Raw genomic sequence first — 24,863 nt, 5'->3', positions numbered from 1 at the left:
TGAAAGATTCTGGAGTCGAGGATTTTTGCGATTATGTGTTGAATAACTACATTTCTGATACAACCTATTTGTCGCCAGAATGTTGGGCTGAATTTTCTTCATCGGTAACTCGTACGACGAATAACTGTGAGTTTTCTCACTCCAAACTCAAAATTTTATTCCACTCTTTCAATAACAATTTGAACCGTATGACCTTCCACCTATTCAATGAGTGATTTAGGTAAAAATCAATTGAAAATTTGAACGTCCTAGATTTTTTACCAACTCATCGCATGGGCATTAAATGGGCACTAATTACCAATTTCTACATTAGATAACAGATTCAGAAGTGGGAAATAATTCAATTCTATTTGGTCTTTCAGTATATTTTCTGAATTCTTTGGTCTAATAATTTCTGAGCATTTCAAAAGATTGAGTTTCAAACCTCCTGTAATACTTTATAGCTATGGTTGAACCACTCCCATGCCCTATGTTCTTTTATTCATCAAGAAAAGGTTCTCCCCGTTTGGTCAATATAAAGTTTTGTGCAAGAACCACACGTCAACTTGTTTACTGAAAATATATTTACACAACATCGATATATGATCTTACAATTTTCTCCCAATTATAGTTTTCACTTGGATTCTAAACTTTTTATTTACATTGAAATGGTTCCACTTTTTGCCAAAACATTCTTACCAGAAATGTAATATAATTTTTCATTGGATAAGATAACCAATATTTTTTCTGAACATTCAAAAAACTCGATGAGGTAACGTATTTCATCTCATTTAGCGGGTTCTCTCACCACTCGGACACACGTCCACAAAGTCCACCCTTGCGCGGCCACCCCTGATTCCTCCCTGTGCCCAACGAAGGTATAAGTAGACTCCAATCGGCTTTAATATTCAGTTCAGTGAATTTTCTTGTGCGAATTGTTCTCGTCGTTAGGCCGTTGTGATGTTCGAAAAAGTTTTTGACGTGGATATGAGAGTCACACTCGAAAGTAAGTTTTATTGTGGAGACGCGAGTTGACATTTGGATGAATGAACGAATTTTCTGAAGGATTGAAAAGGTCGTGGAATTCGCTCTTTTCTCTTCCTGAAGAGTTTTCCATTTTTATTATTTGCTTTATTTGAGGGTTCGAAGTGGCTTTGGTCAAATATCCTGATCGGAGAAAAAACTGGTTAACGATAATTTGTAGTTTCATATTCGTTCTCAAGATCTTCAGGCAAACGATGAATATCATAACTCCAAGGAAAAAATCTGTTCAAAACGCATTCAGTTACAAGCATCTCTTTTTCTATCCACGCGTTCTGAAGTGAACTGCGGTTGTATGTTGTACACTTTCAGATGTCACGTATCACCTCAAAAAAATATACAGGCTTCATGTTGGGTGATCTAGCGGGCAGTTCTAAAGGACTACGTCTGCCTGTTTATTGACAAACTCAAATGGGTTTTCAACTGATGTTAATGCTCAGTGAGACGAGGTACCCCTTTAATACAGGTTGGTTCTGAAGTGGCTGGATGACAATTATCTAAACCGGTGGGATAGACAAACGTGTTTTCTTAGAATGGTTTGCTAGATTACCTGATATAACGCCTCTATTTTTTGTGAAATCTGATTATAGGTTCCAGAGATTGCTAAGAGGTGTTCCCTACGAAATCATCCCATGAATACATAATATGTGAAATGTGTTCATAAACAGATTACATTATTGTCGAGAAGTAAAACAATAACTCAAATGAACTGGAGTGATTTTTGAGTATAATGTTTCTTAAAATTATGATATGGATCTTTTGTTTGCAGACTTTCAAAACGGATAAAACACTGTTAATTACTCAGAAAAGGCTGATACTATTTACATAAACGGAAAAGTATTGGGAAGACAACAAACGAGTTATTAGAAAAACCCCGTTCTATCAAAAAAAAGTTGAAATCGCCCTATCGGCGACTGTTGATGCAACACAATAGTATTTCCTAAAGAAAATTACTGGAAATGACACATTTCTATGTTATTTTTTTTCGACTTCGATTTCTTTTTTCGTTCAAAGGTTAGCGATTAAGGGAGACTATTCAGCCAACAAAACGTTATCGAAAAAAGGTACGAAACAAACAGGGGTCTGCATTTTTTCCTGAGGTCGTTGCAACATTTGAGAAAAATGATGGTTTTACCGGCGTCGACTTCAAAAATTGTAGGTCCCTGATTTGTTGGCAACCTTTTTTTGTAGTCGGGTCACATACAAGTAGCTTGATTTTGAATCTTTTTCTAATTGTATTTTGTTTCTTGTATTTTTCCATTATTTATCTTCATTTTTCATTTGCATTTTTATTGTTTCTCCTTCACTGAAATTGCAGGTTATAGTAACGTCAGGTTACAATAATTTGTTTCCTTCACAAATAAGCGACTTGATATTTTTGAATTTCGTACTCAATTATTATTTATTTTTTATCATTTTTTTGAAGATAATCCTTGTTGTCAAATGAGGGTCCTGGTATTTTTTGTATCATTCATATCTTCAATATTCGATAATTTTTTTTTCATACAATTAAAACTTTTTTGAATGATAATAATAGTGACGAAATTATATAGATAGGAACATCTGTTTGAGAATTTTGATGTTTTAAATGATGGAATCGACCGATACTTGATAAAAATCTATTCAAAAAACACTTAATTGTGAGATTTTCACTAAATAGTTTTTCACATGTCGCCATACAATGGTTTCTTCGGGTGTGTCTTTACTCGGGCGTGTCTTTACTGGGGCGTATCTTTACTCAGGCGTGTCAGTAAAGACACGCCCAAATAGAAAATATAAAAGATTGAAAAATATTTCATTAATCAAGTTATTATTGCAATTATACGTACCCAAAATATTCGATTTTAGACCTCATAATGACACAAACGATCAATAAAATTTCATATCGATTTTGAAGTTTTTTGTATTATTTGTATACGTACATTTGCGAATACAAGTACCTAACAATCATTGTGTTCCCTCGATCAATAAGAATACAAACTAAGCATAGGATGTTTGTGTTTTGCACTTCTTAATGATCATCCAGAAAATATGCCTAGAGTTTATACAGTTTATGAATCAGACGAGTCATCAGTAAATATTAATTTCAGATAAAAAGCAAAGAGGTACAGAAATTTTCAAGAGGTAAGTATTTGATAGTTATTTGAAATTATAGGTATCATCAGCTCAACATTATTTTCAGAATAAAAGATTAACGTTAATTTCATTTGACTCCATGAGTTCCTTTACTTCAGTTTTGAAATCTTTCTCCCTTCTCAATTCTTTCACACATAAAGGTAGTAAATTATATAGTTTAGGACCAATGAAGTATTTCGTGACTTTTCTTGAAAATCGGCAAGTCAATAGATTTGTTTTCTATGAATCGGGTAACATAATGTTTGAGCGGATTAACAGTGGGCTTTGTTTTATGGTAGGTATATATTAGGCAATACTACGCAAATTCTTTATACTTGCTTCCTTATGCTTGGATTTTTTATTCTTATTCTTAGCAAACAATTTTGAGTAGTTTGCAATTTTTTTTGAGCGTTGTGGTAGAGACCTCCCCATATTACTATGCAATATCTTAAAATTGACTCAGCTAATGAGTAATAAATCATGGAAAGGTTTTTCCTGCTGAGAATATCACGTAGCAAATAAAACATGTATTTGTTGCCATATTTTTTTTGTTACATATAATGCATGTTCATCCCACCTTAGGTGTTGATCCACTATCACACCAAGATACTTCAGTTTATTGATTTTTTTCAATCTGTGGACAACCTCTGAGGCATATTTCATCACAAGAATTACTATGTACTGAAATATATCTTTCTGTAGGTTGGTCTTCACTAGTTAGAGAGAAGGTGATGAAATTACTTTTCTGAAAATTTACTGTTAATAGGATGTAATTCAACCAACTGTGGATGTGAGAGAGGCTTAATTTAGTACATTCATATACCTGTTTCCATGTATCATTTATGAAAACAATAGCAGTATCATCTGAATATGATACTATGTGGCCATGAAAGTTATTTAGATTAGCAATGTCGTTAATATACACGAGAAACAATATTGGACTCAGCACTGAACCCTGTGGAACACATATTGTGATTTTCAGTGAATCACTGAGACACTCTTCAATTTTTACTTGCTGTGTCCTGTTTTGTAAATAATTTTTTAATAGATTCAGTGCTGTGCTACGTAATGTATATAGTTTCGCCATAAATGTTTTTGTTTTTATTATTGAATATGTTTTTATCTATTGTGAATAATCTTATGTACATTTCGAGTAGTTTTTCACGAAATATTTTCTTCTATTTTATTATCATTACTCCGAAATCAATATCATATTTTATTTCTAGCTGCAAACCTTGATAGTACCTACTTCAGAAATTTCATACATAATAAGGATTCTTAATGAGTGACGACTTATCATGCAGAAATACTTGCGTTGTACATTGAAAAATAGGATAGCAAAGTTTTGATAGAAAACTTTGCTATCCTATTTTACTATATAATTTTACCGCTTCCTCAGAAATACATTTTTATATTGAGAAAATGAAAAAAATTCGATGAAAGATATAAAAAGTTTTTTCCAAATAGATTTTGAACTTCATCTTTACTTCTTTGAAAATTTTTAGTTTTGGCTAGGAACTGATCATACTAAAAATATTTTTTTCACGAAATACAGAATATTTTTCATTGGAAACGATCATCAATACATTTTTTCCGAAAATTCACCCTTGCGCAGCAACCCTTGATTCCTCCCTGTGCCCAACTGACGTATAAGTAGACACCAATCTGCTCTAATATTCAGTACAGCGAATTTTCTTTTGCGAATTTTTCTCGTCGTTGGGCCGTTGTCATGTTTCAAAAAGTTTTTGTCGTGGATGTGAGAGTCACACTCGAAAGTAAGTTTCATTGTGGAGACGTGAGTTGACAGTTGAATCACGCACTTTCTGAAGGATTGGAAATCCGCTCTTTCTGCTTTCTGAAGATTTTTTGTTTTCTCTCAATCACTTTATAGGAGGCCTATGCGGCACCGAAAACGAACCAAGCCGAATATTTTTAAGACATATTTCTCGAAAAATGCAAAAAACAGTTGATACAGTAAAAACTGTGAAAACAGTGAAACAGTTGAAATATTCAAAGAGGTGAAATAGTAAAATGCAAAAACAGTACCTCCAGAAATATTCCAAAGTGTCAGATATTGTTTCGAGACTATACTCATACTTATTTATTACAGATAAGAGATCGAACAATTACTATGAATTATTGTAATATGAAATTAATGAAATTATGGAAGTTTATTATTATAGAACAGATCATCAATATGGCACTAGATCCCGAAATCTTTTGGTGTTTGCTTTGCACAGAACTAACCTATACCAAAAAATTTGAGATGCGAAGTTTTTAATCACCTCGATGTCTCTATCCAAACATCTCAATTATTAATATTTTCAAATCTAGACTTAAGGCATTACTTATTGAGAAAAACGGTTACAGTATTAGTGAATTTATGACATAATTCTATATTTTATAAAGATATTTTTTTTGACAATCAAATGTTATATTCGTGCTGTTGTTTTCAAATAACATTTGTCATTCGTACCTACTATGACACTTTTAACCTTTTTCGATTCGAGTTAACACCCGAAGACGATTGTGGATACTAACAATCGAAACGTCGTGAAGTAACTTGGCTTGGATTCTTTTAATTTTTGATTTCAATTTCTTTCTTTCTTCAATTTCTTAATATATATATATATATATATATATATATATATATATATATATATATATATATATTTGCCCCAGAAGCTTAGGCCAAGTGATCTCTTCTCCCATGTAATTCAAATGACATTTCAGTTTTGTTTCTGACCTGTTTGAGTTTCACATGGTTCATGCATGAAAGAAATTCAAATATATATCTAATTGTGATCAACTATATATTTTTCTCTAATCATCATTTCATTTTATTACCTTTAAATCATTATATTGATTAGTGTTTTTTAAATACTTGACGTTTAACAATTTTATATTTTATTACCATTCTGGATAACAATCTCACTTGATATTGTATGTATTAACTGATTTACTAATTTATTTTACTAATTTATTATTCTATAATTCAAATAATAATATATTCTATATATATTCTATTCATCATTTTGTAGCTTACAGTATTCATTGTCGAAATATTGGAAATATAATGATATAAGAGTATACCTAGGCTTTCGCTGCATTCCCACATAATTTCAATGCTTTATTCAATATGTATATTCTAATTATTGTGTTGTTATGGTCGGTATGGTTTACTCAATCAGATACATTAGTTATAATATGTTATATCTATTCATTCAGAATATTTGGGAATTTTTATTTGAGAGTTTCCTAGAGATATTCCTCCGCCCAGATATCTCTTAGGTAAATTATTGCAACCACAATATTCCCAACTTCAGCGTCCTACAATTACAAACCTACACACTCCTTTCCGTTGAACTATTCGAGAAGTCGCATTAACAAATCTTACTAAACTTTCTAGTTATTGGAAAGGCGAGTTTCTAACATTTCAAATGGAATTATATTCAATCATATATAATTTTACCGCTTCCTTAGAGAAACAAGAACTTGCTAATGCCTTTTACTTAATGAATTTTGTTTAATGTTTTCCATCCTATTTGTTAGTAGTGACGTATTCTGTCAAATTCTATCGTTGGACATGGAGAAATTGTTTTTTTGTTTCATTTGAAATATATCAATAATTTTATTATTTAATTCCTGTGGTTCTTGGGATATTGCAAGAATTTCACAATCGAAACAATCTGAGAAAGTAACTTACATTTCGTGATGAAAATTTTATTCAAAATAATTAATGATGATGATAAATAATACGCTACCGAATGGAAAAGAATTACATCTATGAATTTCATCAGTTCGGACTTGCATTGTCTGATATTATTATGATAATATTATGATTTGAAATCCCTGAAACAACTAATAAAAAGAAAAATAGCTGAAAATAACAATTATATTGAGCAATAAAAACCCTGAAATGAAATAACAGTGAAATAAAATACAAGTGAAAATAGGGATTCCGAGCCAAGTTAGTTCACGACGTTTCGATTGTTAGTATCCACAATCGTCTTCGGGTGATGAAATTACATCTATTTGGATCAAAACAAAATGAATAGTTCCGACAAAGTAGTATTGAACTCAATTTTTTAAATAAAAGTACTGGGGTGTTTTCTTGTATTTTTCGGAATTGAATGCAGATATACAGGCTGTTCAAAAAATAAGGTCCATGTTCAAATTTCGCGGGCTTCGTACAGTCGATTGGCGATTCTTTTAATTTTCAATGTTGGTACACTCGTTTCGAACACTTGTTTACAGTTTCAGCTGTTTAGTTTGTTGGTGAGGGGCATAACAGTTAGTTTTTTGCGTGTTTGCCGATTTTCTGCTATCGAAAAAAATGGATCAAATGGATGAAAATGGAATTGAGTGCAGTGGCAGTGTACTCTGAGTCAGAAACATGTTTCAAATCTAATCAAATCAGTTTATTTCCAGAGACTTTACAGAATGGAAAAAGTCAATTAAACCAAAATATAAAAATTCAAAATACAAATAATTATATATATATATATATATATATATATATATATATATATATATATATATATATAAAAGAGTAAAGATATGAAAATATCAAACAGAAGCATGAAAAAACATGAAATTGAAAAATATGACAATTGAAAATAGTACAGTCTGAACTGTTGCAATCAAGTTATTAATATTTCCAAATCAGCCTGTAAGTATTCATGGAGGAAATAAAATGTATTGTCATGTAACAGTTTTTAATATTTTTTTTTAAGGAATGCAGATTTGATAGCTGTTTAAGAGAGATAGGTAATTTGTTGTATAACTTGATGGGCATAATTAGAGGGCCGTTTGCTGCATTCGTCAATTTATGGTGGGGAATAATAAAATTATAGTTAGATCTTAACGTATATCCTGTGGCGAGCCGAAGATTATCTCTTGATTTGAATTTGTCGAGATGACATTGTTTTGATATAAACAACACAGTTGAATATATATAGTGAAATGATAGAATATCCAAATCGGTAAACAGCTCCCTACATGGGTCATCATATTTTTTGAAACACACTGTTCTCACTATCTTTTTTTGAGCTATTACTTATTCGTTTATTTTTGTACAGTTACCAAAGTTGATGAGACAATAACTGAAGTGAAATTTGATATAAGCATAGATAGATATATTTATCTGATCATGTTATGTATAAAATACATTTATGACAAGTCAGACAAGTCTATAAAATAAAATAAACAGTAAAAATTTGTAACAAGTTTACAGGGTATATTAACATATTCAAATTGAGTGTGAGAGCAGAAAAAAATTATAAAAACAGCTATATATAAAAAAACGCCATGAAAATATTTTTTACATTACCGTATCGTATGATATTAGAAAGTATTATAATGAATAAGAAACATTTTTCATATCATTTTCTCTAATGTAGCTGTTTTTAGAATTGTTTCTGCTTCAGAAAAAAATATAACGTTGCTTAATATTTATTTATAACAAATTGTTAAACCGATAAACAATTAAATAATGGATGAAAAAACATTTTTTTCTAGCCAAACTATTTAAAAGTGTAAATTATGATTTTATAAAGCAAAATTATTCCTTAACTAATTATTTAAACAATCGAAATATACAAAAATCAATTTTAAACAATTAAAAATTGAAATTAAGAAAACCAATTTATTTTCAAAATCATAAATATCTCTAGACACCAAAATAGCAAAAAAAAAAAGTGGAAACAGACATAGCTGAATATCAAACGAAAAACAAATTTTAATCAACAATTTTTAGATATTTCATTTTGCAATAGTTATAAAAAATCATAATTAACAAATTAATACATTTTTATGAACTTCCATGGCAAGATCGTATGAAGTAATATATATATATATATATATATATATATATATATATATATGTATATATATATATATATATATATATATATATATATATATATATATATATATATATATATATATATATATATATTGTCTATGGGACTCGATTCATTCAAGTGTTAAGAAGATACTAGAATTTATTCAAGTTTTTAAAATGACATTTTATGTTTGATAAACTCTCTTTAGCGGCAGCGCGCGCATGCCGTAACAGCCGCGCGGAACCCAATTTTCAAAGTCGAATTGAAATTATAAATGATGGAGATAGAGTTCCGGTAGTCAATACTTTTTTATTGGAAATTTCATCCTCTTTAACGAGCTTTTTTCAAAATTGCTTGAATATTAATATTTTTTGAGTTATTAATGAAAAACTAAATACCATTTTTTAAAATCTCATTTTGTTAATAACAATTGCAATTTTTTACCTGCACCAAAATCCTTCAAAAACATTTTTCTAGAGGTGATTCTAGTGTTGAGCTATCGCTCATATTTTTAGGACCTTTATCTCTATTTTTCATGTTTTTGAACTTGTTGATTAGACTATATCAATAAAATAAAAACTGCGGCTATCAAAGTTGATAAAGAAGATAATAATGGAAGTTATCGTTTCAGAAACGTCGAGAATAGCCGACATAAATGTGTAATGAAACCTTTTGAAGATGTGGAACAAAAACACTAGTGGTGACATCAAAATGTAACACACAAACAGTCGAATGAAAAATGCGAGCCCCGATTGAAGTAAATATTGGTTCAGTCCAATAAATCCTTTGGAAAATGAATGGGATTGACAAGGGAAGTTTCGTTTATTTTGACTTCCCTATAAACTAAGAGATGGGATATGGACTCCATCTCCAAATTGAGTTGAAGGAGAATACGACTCCTTTGATATCTAATTCAGACAGTTATTTACCGCGAATCTTCAGTGGATCAGAAGCTCAAATTCCTTTGATGTATCCATATCATGATTTCATGATTCCTGAAGAGACATCACGATAAAGGAGAATTCGGTCAGTGACAGTAGAAATATTTTGTACATTTTCGCCCAGTCAACTTTTTTCAAAAGACGTATTCAGAAAACGATCTTTGAAGTTTATTTCTCCGTGACTCCATTCCCTGGAGTATCAAGTTGTGAATGTACATTTTGTTAATGTCTGAGGGTAACATTTTCTCGATAGAGAGAGAGTTCCGTTTGTGTTTTCAGAGATTTCCACTGGAATAAACTATAATACAGGTTGGATATCCTACGTTATTACTTTATTGCAGGATGAAATTCCTTTGAATGATTTCAAAATATCATCAACTTACTTCCACATTGAATGAGGGCTTTTATCTCAGCGAATTCCACTCATGAAACTTTTGGTGACTTTGTAGCAGATTCCGAGAAAGTGTCTTGAATGGAACAGTCTGCACACCTTACACAGTGGGGTGTGCAAATACCTGCTGGATAACAACTACTTTTCCGGCTAATACCACGAATGACATTGGAGCAGCAGGACTGAGATTAGGTAGATTGCGTGAAGCGAAAAATAGTGATATGAAATTGCTCTGACTCTACAGAATTATCATTCTGACACGTTTACACATTAGTTTATGTTTGGTTAGTTTCTAAATTTACTCTATTTGGTTTTTCATTGCAGAATCTCAAGTATGATATTCGAAAAATGGAAAACTTGAACTTCGTGACTGTTCTGCTGTTTCTCATCTTCCAGGAATGCAGTGAAGCTGATATATCGTAAGTGTGGTGGGATGGAAACATCTTCAGACAAATTTGAAATTTCCTGTGAACGAATTCAATGGCTTTATCAATATTCAATTTCAATATTCATTTTGAATTTGAAAGAGAATTAAATGAAGTACTGTATTTTAATTTCGAAAATCAACTATGGTTTTTTATCTACGGCTATTCAGAAATTGGTAAAATTTCTTCATTAGGGTTCGCGATATTATTTGGAACATTCAATTAGAATAATGTATTCTTGTTCTCTGATCACCAGTTCAGACTTTCCCTAACTAATTAATATAGATCTAAAGTAGAGTCACCCCTGTTTACCCGCTACCAAATGAATCCAGCTGGTAATCGCTGAAAACTTGATTTCTTCCGCGGCTCTGCAGAACAGAACATGTGATGTGGTATCAGGGTCGAAATTACCTTGTTATAACCCACTTCAAAGTTGACAGACCATGCTAAATTTTCCTCAACCTAGTGAGGATGTGATCGGAAATCAGCTTGCGATTACTCTTTTAAGGTAGCCGTACTTCCCAAAAATGAATGTTTGGTTTGGGTAATAGGTATCCTGTGACGCACACCAGGTAAAAGAAGCTCTCCTCAAACTCTTAGGTGTCCCGTGTCCACTCAGTAATTCGGAAATCATAGCTGTGGATCATCTTCTGGAATACCCTCTACAGCAGCCATAATGGCATACTGGAGAGGTTTCAGTTGATTGGTCAATAATGAGGTTGCCGGATGTTCAAAGTGCAACATTCCCGCCTACTAACCGCAGCAACCTACCCATATGAAGGTATGTGTAAGTCAGCCATACCTAACGAATATCTGATTCTGTTATGCAGGGCTTCTTTGACTCTGATTCTTGCAGAAATTTGTTCAGTGGTTTGGTATAGGCTTTCCACATGAGTAAGTGACTACTTTGATTTGCAGTTGTTCCATTAACTCTCAAATGAGGTACAAACTATGAGCCATGAGAAACTCAACAAGAATATCAAATGGTTTTTCATTAGTAACTCCTTCCACACTTTTGATGAATATGAACTTTGCCACCTGTATGGCCACAACAATGAGTTGAAGTTGTTCAATTAACTCTCAAATGAGGTACAAACTACGAGCCATGAGAAACTCAACAAGACAATCAAATGGTTTTTCATTAATAACTCCTTCCACACTTTTGATGAATATGAACTTTGCCACCTGTATTGCCACAACAATGAGTTATCATCTAGACAAATCTTTTGATTTGGAGTGATCCACCTACAGTATTACAGGAGGATTTGCGGACCCTGGTGGAGACTGACCCATCACAAACGGTGCGTGGGATGGTGGAAAAACTGGTCCTCAGTTGCCATGCGATAGTCAGTTGCCATGATAGTTTGAAACGTATTGCAAAGGTCAAAGAGCTTGAAAAATGGGTGCCTTACGATTTGAACGATCGATCGAAATTGTCAGGTTTCGAGGTATGTTCTTCTTTGCTTTTGCACAACTAAAATGATCCTTTTTGGGATCATCACGTGTGGTAAAAAGTGGCGAAAGTTCACCAAAAAAGGATCATAGTTACTGTATGGTAGTCAGCGGCTGGTGTGATTCACTATAACTTTTTGAAACCGGGCCAAACCGTCACATTGTGAGGAAATCGACGAAATGTACGGAGAATTGCGTCAGCATCAGCCGGCAACAAAAGAAGTCTACTTCCCTGTCTAATACCACGAAGGGCGTTGGATTATATCCGACAGGCGGCAGTGCAGGAATCTTCACAGAAAATTTCCTGCATATGCAATTGGCAATACAATTGAGCATAGCCCACTGACTAATAAGAAAGTTTTTCTTCCTTATTCAGAGAAATCGGGTAAATTTCGGATATGCAGTTGGTTAGTACCTTATCCACTAGATGAAGTGACATTTTGTTGTTCGCTCCAAGAGGAATGAAATACTCTGAAAGAATTTCAATTTTCAATTATGGAATATCTTTGACTTAAGGCCGATGATGACCACTATCTTGCACTGATGAGTGACTAATGAGCCCGAAACCGGTCTGCAAGTGTACCCGTTCCACACTTTCAGTTGTATTGCCAATTGCATATGCAGGAAATTATCTGTGAAGATTCCTGCATTGACGCCTGTTGAATATAATCCAACGCCCTTAGTGGTATTAGCCAGGGAAGTAGTTGTTTTCTGACAGGCGTCAGTACATTCAACCTACTGTGTTGGTATATTCGAGACTGGCTTGAACGTTTAAAGTTCATTTCTTTAGATTTGTTTACTGCCAGTCTTCAAACATATCCCACTGACTAATAAGAAAGTTCATCTGGATAATTTATCTCGAGAAGAATATCAAGTCGAGATGAGTCCGGCGCACTACCACTTGAGCCAAGTCACTGCCAAAAAAACAGCAAAAAGTCTCTTTTGGAAGTGACATTTTTTCTATTTTCGAAAATAGACAAGAGTGCCAAGATTTGAAAACTGGAGAACTCCTTATTTGGACTGCATAGGATTCGACAATTTGACAATTTTTTATTATATTGTCATAGCCGACTACAGCTTTAGACACTTTCATAGCCGTTAGGTAGAATAACCCTGCAGATTTGTGATCATCGGACAAAAATACGCAAATATTATAAGAAAAATTGATAATTTTTCAAAAATTACGGCAATGCCTACAAACCAAACTTTATCTATAATTCCGTAAAGAAACATTATCACCCTCTTCATTCTGTATTTGCTCTATTCAGAAGTTGCAATCTAAACTTTCAAAAAGTGTCAATAACGCAAGAATTTTTTCACAGCTTATGTCCCCTGGACTTCTACCACGAAAAAAATACTGAGAAAGTAGAACAGGATAGAGAAGAGCTAGCGTATGTTTTATAGTTTATCAATTATTTGGTACTGAAAGTATTGCCGTTTCAGGACCGGCTTGACGATTCGCGACATTCTACCCATAGACCCGAGTAAATATGACAAAATGAGGCCTCCCAAGAGGGACGGAAATCCCACTATTGTTCATTTCCACGTCACCGTGATGGGACTGGATAGTATTGACGAGAATTCCATGGTGAGTGTTTGGTTTTTCAATATTAGAAGCAGTTATGATATGTACTTTTTGGAAAGTCCTTGAGCTATCTCAGCGATTCGGTTTTTATATCATCAATCGTGGCAAAACTCCGTGCTTTCATGGATCTCTTTAAACTTGGAACAGAAAAAATTCATAGGGCGAGTGTCGTCATTCCCATCTTCTCGACTTTCTGTGAAAAGTTTATACCACTTGTGAATATTTTTCTAATTCAGAGTACAATCACCGTATACCACTGTCAACATTTCAAGTGTTTTTGAGCACTCAACTCCATTTTTTACACAAAATTTTATTCAGATTCTTTTATTCATATTTTCAGTCAGTCATTATATAGACATTACAATTTGGAGAAACTTCTCGAATCTGAAACCATAGTTTATGAAAAATTACCTTCTAAACGTGGGCAGAAGTACCTTCATTCGTATAAATGAAATATTACATCAGAAATGTTTTGAATTCATCAGTTACATTCAACAAATATAGAATTGAGTTCGTTATTTCTTTGGAAGTCATAGAACACTTTGAATCTTGCAACACTCATACTTAATAAAAGACCATCGCCGTCGTGGGGATTTTGTCTAAGACAAGTAAGATATGAATTTTCTATCATTCTCATAGATAGTGTTTTCAAAAGGAAACATGTCCAAGCTTAACTATACTCTGGCTTGTTTTTTGAGGACAGCAATCACTGATGCTTAATTTTTTGGATTCTGATTGCAACATGTGCTTTTGGGTAGCATGTAACTCAACCCTTCTCTCTTCTGTATTATTATTACAGAAGAGGGCACTAAGATGTCTCTGTAAAGTCAAACCCAGATAATCGTGCAGGAAATTGTTCACTGTCAATAAAATTTTAACAGTCATCGCACTTTTTATCCTAGAGACGGTTTGCCTCATTTATAAACATAAATCGAAGTTCAACTTTGCTTCTACCCCCTATGCTACTCGTAATAGTAATTATACCTTTAGACTTCCCATTCCAACTTCGAATTTAATCAAAGATTCCATATACAATGATGGTGGTAAGTTGTTCAATCATTTACCATCAAAAATGAGATCTGCAAATTTGAGCAACATTCATTTCAAAAAGGCGGTGAAGACCTACTTGTTGATAGACCCTATTATAGTTTGAAAGAGTATTTTAGAGAACCTTTTTAACAATAGATTAACAATTTATTCTTTGTACTATCACTTCATACATGGTGGTGTTTTATCTTTACACTTTTAGAACTTCCTTGATATTTACATTTATAAATTTTTGGAACTTTTTTATATCTACATTTATACTTTTTCAGAACTTTTTCTATATCTATATTGTATTTCTTGGACTATGTCAATAGGATGCAAATCTTCGGACAATAAAGTATATTTAGATTTGATTGATTTAATTTACGTTTTAAACAAAATGGTACTACTCAGTCCTACTAATATTTCAGAAAAAAAATCATTTCAACAAACAACCTGACAGATATTTTTTTACTGATTTCATCAACTCTTCTATGTATAGACGTATGCGGCAGATATTTTCTTCGCCCAAACCTGGAAGGATCATCGTTTGAGGCTACCAGAAAATATGAGCACTGAATATAGGCTTCTGGAGGTGGAATGGTTGAAGAACATGTGGAGACCTGATTCGTTTTTCAAAAACGCCAAATCCGTGACTTTCCAGACGATGACTATTCCAAATCATTATATGTGGCTGTATAAGGACAAGACTATCTTATATATGGTTAAGTATGTTGATTTCATTACCATTTTGTGGATGTTTAACCTCGCACATCTATAGAGAATACGCAGAAGTATTTTGAAAAATTTTTTTTGAAATTGAAAGAAAGTATTTTTTTGTGAAGAAATTCAGAGATATCATCTACCTTTTTTGTATCTTACCTTCCACAATTTGAAAAAATATAAAAATTGTGATGTATAAAGTTCTCCATCACAATTTTCTGCAAGGAAAACAACCCGAAAGAGGTTGGGGTTTTGAAAATGAAAAAGTATTATTTTCCAACGCATCAATTGTACAAAAAGAATTTTTAGGAGTGAATTTTTTGAAAAGAACCAGTAACTGACTGACTATTCAGTGGTATATATTACACAGTAACTTTTTGGGGTAAACCTTTCATTTTGCCCTTTATTTCACTTCAGCAGATTCTTCTTTATTCCTCACATTGTGAAAGGTTGAACATTCAAGAAGATGTTCAACCTTTCACATTGACTGCTCCACAAAAATATTTTTTCAACGAATATTTCCAAATAAGACTTTATATACATATTTATGAGACAAATTACTAGCAATCATCGAACCAAAAACATAGTTTTCAATGATTACTATTTTTCTGTGAAAATATGCCTATGAAATTGTATAATTCATTACTAGAAAATATATGGGCAAGGAAAACAATAAGAAAATTTTGGAAAATGAAAACGTTGCTTCGAATACTGAAGAACAATCAAGAACCATCGCACTCCTGAAACATCAAATGACCAACATTTTTCATTTCACTGGATTGTGAGAAGAGGCATCACTGGATGTTCTTCACGATCATCAGATTTGTCACCTTTTTATTACTTCCTATGTGGATATCATGAATTAGGTACCAAAGTACGAAATTCAAAAATTCAAACATTACTGTAAAGGAGATTTCAAGAACGTTGAATTGACAATTTCGGTTTGGTTGTCACCCTCTTTTGGAGGTGGAAACGAAGAAGACTAAAAAAAATATCCACTTGTGTCATTTTTGTGTCCAAAAACATTTAACTGAACGATTCCAGTGTCGAGTTTCAGGGGGATGTAATTTTTCTTTATAGTAGTTATGATTATTCACAACTTATGCATCCAATAAACCGGTTCCCTTTGATGTTGGTTATTTTCCACATTTATAATTCTAACATTTTTTTCAAGTTCTGTAACTCTTCACCTCTCTTATTATTTTTCTTATAGTAGTGCATAGTTTATCAACAAGACATAAAGCACGCCTTTTCTTTTTTGATTTTATTGTTGACTCTGAACCTAGGACAATATTTCATTCAAAAAGCTTTACTTATTAGAACATAGAACAGAAATTGTTGGAGATTTTTATGGTATTAGATGGGCTGAACAGTTCGCAGGCTAACACAGATGACACTACCAGTGTTGAATCTATATAATTTTCAGTTAACCTTAACCTTCAAAAGACACATATACAAGTTTAACAGCTGTCGGAATATTAGTTTGTGGGATAGAACATTTTCAATTAAGCTACTTCTGTTATTTCGAAGAAAATGGATAGAAAGGAATTTTGTGTGTTAATGTAGCATTGCTTTTTGGTAAAAAAATTCTGTTGAAGTCAAGGCTTGGCTTGATAAGCATTATTCGGACTTTGCACCAGGAAAATCAACGAACGAGGTGAAATGAGCACCGAGGACGATGCACGCAGAGGACGATGCACGCAGTTGACGTTCACACAATAATTTTGTGGACAATGTAGATAATAATTCTTTGTTAATTTTATTCATTTGTTTTTAATACTTGGATACGATTGATAGTTGGAAAAATTGTTGGAAAACAGTTGTTGTTGAGGTTGAGGAAAAGTCTGTCAGTTCTGATATTATTAGCTCCGGGGCGACTTCATTGATTCCGGTGGTACATTTGCTTTTTCAGCTGCAGGAAAACCCGAAAAAAACCTGCAGCACCACATCATCTGAAAATCTTAATCTGCCAATGTCCTCTCTTTCATAAAACAAAATCTAAGGTGTCTCCAGAGGCACAAACACAAGACGAGATAGACTACGGAATCATTCAATCCAGAGCGGTAAGGAGTATTGATTCTGCTATTGTTTTGCCCACGAAGAGTATTCAACAAGAACCCCAAGAATTCGGAGCAATCCTCTTGTTGTCCTAATGAGTATCTAGTGGACTTCAGAGACTCCAGGAAATCGGTTGGAGGGAAAGATGAAACACAAAACTGCAGCTGCATGAACAGGTGTTTGAGTTATGGGAATAGGTAGGAAACATTCTCGTTCTTGTTCATCATTAAAACCTCATTCTTGAAATTCTTCGTCATGAAAAACACTTGTGAAATGCTATTCATGTAGCAAGTGTTTTCTAAATTATATAATTCAATTTTCTTCTCAATATTTTCAGTACAACTCTCTACTGATTCGTAACAATAGTTGTTAAAATATAAATTTGTCAAGAGAAAAAGTCTATCAGTTCTAATATAAAAAAGCATTTTCTGCAAAAGTTTGAGCACTTCGATATAACATTTTACAGACATGGTTCCATCATTTTACACTAGAATCAAAACGATCGTCATCTGAGTGGACTGTACGTGGTGAACCGACTCCAAAGCGTGCAAAGAAGCAACAGATGTGCTGGCAAGGTTATGGTATCAGTATTTTGGGATGCGCATGGTATAATATTCATAGATTATCTTGAAAAGGGAAAAACTATCAACAGCGATAATTACATAGAGTTATTAGAGCGTTTGAAGGACGAACTCACGGACCCATTTGAAGAAAAAAAAAGTGCTGATCATCAAGAAAATGTGACAAGTCAATGAAAACTAGCGGACCCATTTAAAGAGAAAGAAAGTGACAAATCAATGAAAACGATGGCAAAATTGCATGAATTGGGCTTCGAATTCCCTCCGCATCCACCGTAGTCTCCAGATCTGGCTCACAGCGATTTTTTCTGTTCCAAGACCTCAAGATGATGCTCGCTGGAAAGGAATTCAGCGACGATGAGGTAATCGTCGAAACTGAGGGCTTTTTTGAGGCTAAAGACAAATCGTACTAAAAAATACTGTTAAGAAATTTTATGACCGCAATAATCATTATATCGCCCTCGAAGGTAACTATATTGAATAATAAAATCAAATTTTATTGAAATAGTTTTTTCTATATTAGCCTACGAAGTCTCCAGCCCAACTATTACATTTATTTGATTGTCTTTCAACTTCTAAACCTGAAATATTCCATTCACAGGTTGACATTGCGCCTTTCATGTGCTATGAATTTCATGATATATCCCCATGATACTCAAGAATGCAAGCTTCAAATGGAAAGCTGTAAGTAATACACACATACTGTTTAGATAACTTATTGACTATTTCCATTTTTCCTTGAAAAACGATTCGAAGCTCTGAACTCGAAGAAATATGTGTATGTGCTGAATAAAATCAATTCATTTGATCAAATTCTTGTTTTCAAAGTATCTCATACAACGGATGATATGATTTTCGAATGGGATCCAGATGTCCCTCTGGTGGTTGACGAAAACATCGAACTACCCCAGTTAGCTTTGGTGAAAAATAACACTGCTGACTGCACACAAGTATATTCGACTGGTAAGATACAAATTGGTTTCCACAAATTGATTTTATCTGAATGTTTGTTTCAGGAAACTTTACGTGTTTAGAAGTAGTTTTTGTACTGAAGAGGAGATTGGGATATTATTTGTTCCATACCTATATTCCTACTTGTCTTATAGTCATCATGTCGGTAGGTCAAAAATCAAAATAAACTAATGTATTCCTTGAATTCACAGTGAAAAAACGCTCGTAGTTTCAGGTATATGAACATTTTTATTTGGGGTATTGAAACATTTCATTACTGCATGAAGTCTTCTATAACAGGACAAGGCACACATGTAAAACACTATGTTTTCTCTTATCTCAATCGGTTTGTGGTAATACGGAAATAATAAAAAATCGTCGGGCTATATTAATTTTTTTAGGATTTCATTCATGATTTACTCCTTCAAAGGCCATTTTATAGGTTTCGTTGAATTTTATCGAAATTTTTTATTAGAATTTTTTCAAAGCAATGCCTTTACGACCTGTTCCTCGCCTTGTTTGTTACAGTTCTGTCAAATTAATCATTTTCTGTTAATGAATAATATACACTTATATATTTCCCTCAACGTTCGTTTCACTGTCCAATGGTTAATGTTTACTGTCACTTCTGAAATGATAGTCATACACCACCAATTTTTAGATTACTACTTACTCCAATGACCTTTGTCACTGCTGACAGTATTCATGCTTCACTTTGTCAGTTTCAGTATTTGGAAAGTATCTGTTCGTTATTTTGTTTAAGTCAGATTTATGGGCCCTCCCTTATCCTTTCGGCTCTTTGAGTTTTTCTTGGGTTCCTGTGGCGGGGCGGCATGGGCACCCATGGAAGCTCTCTGGGTGTTCACCTTTGCAGTTAAAGCATCGCAAGGGCGAGTTTTTTAGGTCTTTTGCGTCCCTTGGTCATGTGCCGTCCGGGACATCTAACTCTAGTTGCACACACATCGATTTTAGACGGCCGACTTTGTACCGGTCATTCAAATTCCAATAGTGAACCACATGTGGGAACGGGACCTGGCACACACGCCGACCGGTGATCGTCGCCGGTAATATACCGGTGAGCAGCCGTCCACTGCCACTGTATCAACGGCAGTACCGGGAAGTAGTGGTGTACATGACTAAATACACTCTTGCATACTCACCGGTTTTTTACCGACCATTCCAGTCTCGAATGCTCGGTGAAATTGTAGTTACTACGCATTAACTTCGTTTTGGTAGTGCGTGCTAATTACGACAACAAAAAGCTGATTGTTTGACCGATAAAAATCCGGTGAGTGTGCAAGCACCCGCTACCAATAAAATATCGGCCGATTTTATACTGGCCGTCATTGGATACTAATTCAATTTAATTGAAATAAATTTGGATCAGTGCACTTCAGCCAACGTAACAAAAGTTGATTAATTCCGTCAGCATAAAAATAGTAAGCTCGGAATTCGGTGAAGTGAACGAAGGCCATTTTTGCTCAGTTCATTCAATGTTCGGACGAATTTGTGAAACGTGCGAATGAGCGTAGTCGTGGAGCAGGTTGGACCTCTTCTGTTTACTAGTCCCGGTTGCTGCTGATGTAATTTTTGGTACATTTTGTCGATTTCCCCACCATGGGACTGCTGTGATGATTTGACATAGTTGCAGAAAGTTATAGTAAATCATATCAGTCGCTGATCACCATAGAGTAACCATGGTCTTTGCTTGGTGGGATTTTGCCTTCGGGAAGTACCTGGGTGGCTGGAACATCTCCTGTTGTCGTAGAAGATCCATTTTTCATCACATGTAACGATCCGGTCCAAAAAATGACCGTTTGGGTTGCGCAAAAACAGCTTTGTCGAGCATTCAACTCGTGGAGGGCCCACTTTTCAAGCTTTTTGACTTTTGGTATACATTTTAAACCACCAGAAATCGCATGGGAGCTGACGCCCAATTCTTTTGCCGTTGCACACACCATCAGTCACCACCAGGGTCCTCAAACCCTCGTCTAATATCTCCAGAAGAAAATTTCGCAAATCAACGTCTAACAGTGCATTCATCAACAGTATTAATGTATAGAGTACTAAATTCTCTATCGATCAGTATCGACACAGTAGAATGAATATTTATTGAGATATGGAGCTACAAAAATACATGACAATTAAACTTTTGATACAACTTAATATTTTACAAGTGTTCTCCAAGTCATGTATACATACTGTACTTTCTTGGTTCGCATGGCGTTTGAAATAAGATTAACCAATATAACTATTTTCTGAGTCTTCACAGCTCAGTCTTTTCAATGTTTTCCAATTACTAAACATATTTTTACAAGTATCTGTAATTACTAAAAAAGATCAGTCAACATTGGATTATCGTCTTTTTAAAGAGTCGACATTTATTTTTTGACCTAATCCTTTCAGTCATATTCCTGATAACGTCCTCATCAATGCATCTTACTTTTCTCATGGGGAGCATTACAAATCTATTACCAATAAACTCTAGTCCTGATATTTTTGTTGAAGTTGATAATAGTAGAAATTACAGGAGTGTACATGAAACTAGAATTCTTCCTGTACATACAAGTATACAGAAAGTAGGGTATATGACTATTACTGAGTAAGACCTGCAAGTTGTGTGAGATGAATGTGCCCACAACATAACTGATGAAGTATTAATTTTTTCAGTGGGTTTCCTTTTGGATAAAGCCAGAAGCAGCTCCTGCCCGTGTCACTTTGGGGGTCACATCTCTGCTCACACTCTCAACACAGCATGCAAAAAGTCAAGCAGCGTTACCACCCGTTTCATATTTGAAAGCAGTTGATGCCTTCATGTCAGTGTGCACTGTGTAAGTAAGGATATTTGAACTTTCGAGGTGAGTTAGGTTAGGTTAGGTCCAAAGTGAGTGGGTCTATTCGACCTTCCGCCGCAACCCGCAAGGGTTTATTGTGGCTCACACCTGTTCACAGTCGACCAAATAAACCCAGCTTCTTAACGAAGCCGATTGGTTTGTATGGTGAGTGGTCTTTCAGGTCAGATGGTAAGAGTACGGCTCTGTCGAACTCTAAAATCCAAATTCGGTCCCCAGCGGGCAGGCACAAAGTATATGCTCTGCAGTTTCATCGTTAATGAGGTAGTCGGATAGTCAACGAGCAAGATTCCCACCTTGTTACCCGCGACAACCTTCCTATATGAGGGTTTTTGCACATCAGCTATACCTGACGATGCCTTAGATTCACCCGTGCAGGGTTTTTTCGCCTCTGGTTTTGGTGATTCATCACCAAACGTTTGCTAACCTGCTCTTGGGGGGTTTGTTGCTTCACCTGAGAAAGGTACCCCGCTCTTGAGGAGACGACTCAGTCCTTTCCTGGCTCCACCACCAAACCTTTTTTTAGGTTCAATTATCAGATCAGGAATTGGAGAGTTGAGAAGCTCTCGCTCCTGATCTGAATTTACAAGGACGTCAGTTGTAGTCGTAAGCTCGACATCCATCTCCTTTGTAGACTCAGCGTCAGAAAGAATTTTTAGGTTCATTCTGTCCATAAAAGTTCCACATGTAGCTAAGGAAAGAAGGTCAATCTCGGCAGAGCTCCGCATTACCGTGACAAGGCGATGCTACGACGAAAAGGCGCCCGGTATCTCGAAGTTTCCGTTGAGACAACTGATAGGCTCAGTGTCATTTATCCTCTCGGCAAGGATAAACACACTTAGAATTAAGTCATCGTTGGGATGCCATTCAGTTAGGGAATAACAACCACAAGTGATTCTGTCATTCTCGTATCCAGCGGGGCTACGTGGCAACAGGCACCCCATGGACGGTTTGCTCAACCCCCACATCCCAAGCCAATGCACTCGCCAAAAACAGCATGCACAGTGGTTCAGTCAGTGAAAGATGAGTCAGTCAAAGATTATTTATTTATCAACATAACCGGTTTTTAGAATGATCAAATTGGTTTCTAACGATTGAACCAGCACCAGGACGTTGAGCCATTCTATATATTCAGAATGAACTAATTACCAGATTACACATTAATTTTTGATATAGCTGAAGATTTTTCTAATCTCCTTTGGGTATAGTTTGAGTTTGAACCTTTTTTCAACGAGAACAAAATGTCTCTTTTTGATATTATTTTCGGATGACGTACTTAATAGGTTTTTGGAAAGGGTCGAAATAATTTGATTGTGGCCTGATGATCAAAACATTTTTTTGAACCTATGAAAATACCCGAAGAAACAGTAAGCTGTTTTTTTATCAGTTTGTCTTCCTTTAATGAAAACAATGGAAACGAGGAAGTTGGTACTGTTTCAAATATGGGTGTCTAGCCATTCAAGTCACTGAACTGCACTTTGATATTTTTGATAAATTAGTGTCATCTGTTTCAGATTCGTCTTCATGGCTCTAATGGAATACTGCCTAGTGAACATCGTACTTGGCGACTCTGACGCTCCGAAACCACCCCCTAAGAAAACGAATCCACCTCCCAACAATGTCTTCGAAATGGTCTCCAAAGATAATTCTTTGCTGCTTGCCGCCCCCAAATCAACACAACCACCTGCTAACTCAGCACACAAACAAAGGACCAGAGCCATCAATATTGATCGGTTTTCCAGAGTCTTCTTTCCTTTGCTGTTTACTATTTTGAACTGTACCTACTGGATACTTTTTGCAGAATACATATAAGTGATTTTGAAGTGAGAATGGGCAGTTCGGATCTGATGACCATTAATGTTTCGCAACTAGAATATCTTTCTTTATTCAATTCAGCCTTTGGAGATCAGGAAGTAATTTTTAACGAATCTGATGATATAATCGGAAAGCTAACGTTTTTTATTCGAACATAAGAATATTATTTGCTCTTCTATAAATCATTTTGATTCCCTCAACCAAAACAACTTACTTACAAACATACCGAAGATTTTTGAAAGTGGTCAAGTGGTCTAAAGTGGTGATCTTGCAGGACACCTGACAGAACCATGTGTTCCACTCCATGAAAATCTCCCGTCAAGTCAAAAAGTGCCGCTTTGTGAGGATTTCGTATAATTATAAAGAAGAATAGGAGGTGTACCATAAGTCTGTGTCACCCGGTATAGTGACGGAGTACCTATTTTATTCTGATGTTTTTTGATACAGTAACGTTTACTTATATTGTGATTCCTATATGATATTGATTTGTTCATATAACATTGTGACATTTTATTCTTCAGTTGTTGAGCATTATTATGATGTTGTAAATAAGGTGATATATTTTGTTGAATTCTGTTATAATAATTCAAGTATGGTATGCATTATAACAGTTTTGATTCGGACAAATCACATATAGGCTTTGATAGCCTTCTGGTATTATACTTAAATCGTTACAATTCAAAAATGAAAATAATTCAGAGAACCTCCAAAAAACGGTTATGCAATCTTTGTTTATTTAGCAACATGTTCAAATTTATTTGTCGTTTTCCTGTGAACAGGTTACCATGAGCTGAATTTGTAACCAAGCGAAGGGAAACTATGAAATATAAATACTGACTGAAGATGAACAGTACTGACTTTTTCAAGGATCAACGCGATCTTGATAGGTTATATTTTCTCCAGACTGCTCATTTTCTTGTTCAAGTTTTCTTGTTCAAGTAGATTTATCAATGAGGCAATAGGTTAAAAAATACTTGAAAATGTAAAGATTCAGTGATTTGTTATAAATAAAGGTCAATGAAAATGTCAATTTCATTTGAAACTGTTCTTCACTTCATAGGAAAGCTGTATGAGTGAATATTTTA

At 34.4% G+C, this 24,863-nt stretch overlaps 1 protein-coding gene across 4 annotated transcripts; it reads left to right on the top strand.

The window, feature by feature from the left end:
• The first annotated feature begins 899 nt into the window (after positions 1 to 899).
• ort (histamine-gated chloride channel) lies at positions 900 to 24,813 on the top strand. Of its 4 annotated transcripts, none has more exons than XM_023161879.2 (10): positions 900 to 985; positions 10,638 to 10,732; positions 13,513 to 13,581; positions 13,634 to 13,778; positions 15,304 to 15,530; positions 18,762 to 18,844; positions 18,989 to 19,123; positions 19,177 to 19,277; positions 21,782 to 21,942; positions 23,478 to 24,813. In XM_023161879.2, the coding sequence occupies exons 2-10, from the start codon at positions 10,662 to 10,664 to the stop codon at positions 23,773 to 23,775; spliced, it is 1,290 nt and encodes a 429-aa protein (XP_023017647.2). In that variant the 5' UTR covers positions 900 to 985; positions 10,638 to 10,661; the 3' UTR covers positions 23,776 to 24,813. The 4 variants fall into 4 exon arrangements, with proteins under 4 accessions (XP_023017647.2, XP_074038230.1, XP_023017648.2 ...); XM_023161880.2 differs by lacking the exon at positions 900 to 985 and adding an exon at positions 4,880 to 4,910; XM_074182129.1 differs by lacking the exon at positions 13,513 to 13,581.
• The last annotated feature ends 50 nt before the right edge of the window (positions 24,814 to 24,863 follow it).

The sequence above is a fragment of the Leptinotarsa decemlineata genome, unplaced genomic scaffold, assembly GCF_025532065.1.
Source record: "Leptinotarsa decemlineata unplaced genomic scaffold, Ldec_3_MD MMD2_tig00026328_RagTag_RagTag, whole genome shotgun sequence".
Taxonomy (NCBI): domain Eukaryota; kingdom Metazoa; phylum Arthropoda; class Insecta; order Coleoptera; family Chrysomelidae; genus Leptinotarsa; species Leptinotarsa decemlineata.
Note: the sequence above shows the minus strand (reverse complement) of the source record. Positions and strands in the feature narration are given on the sequence as shown.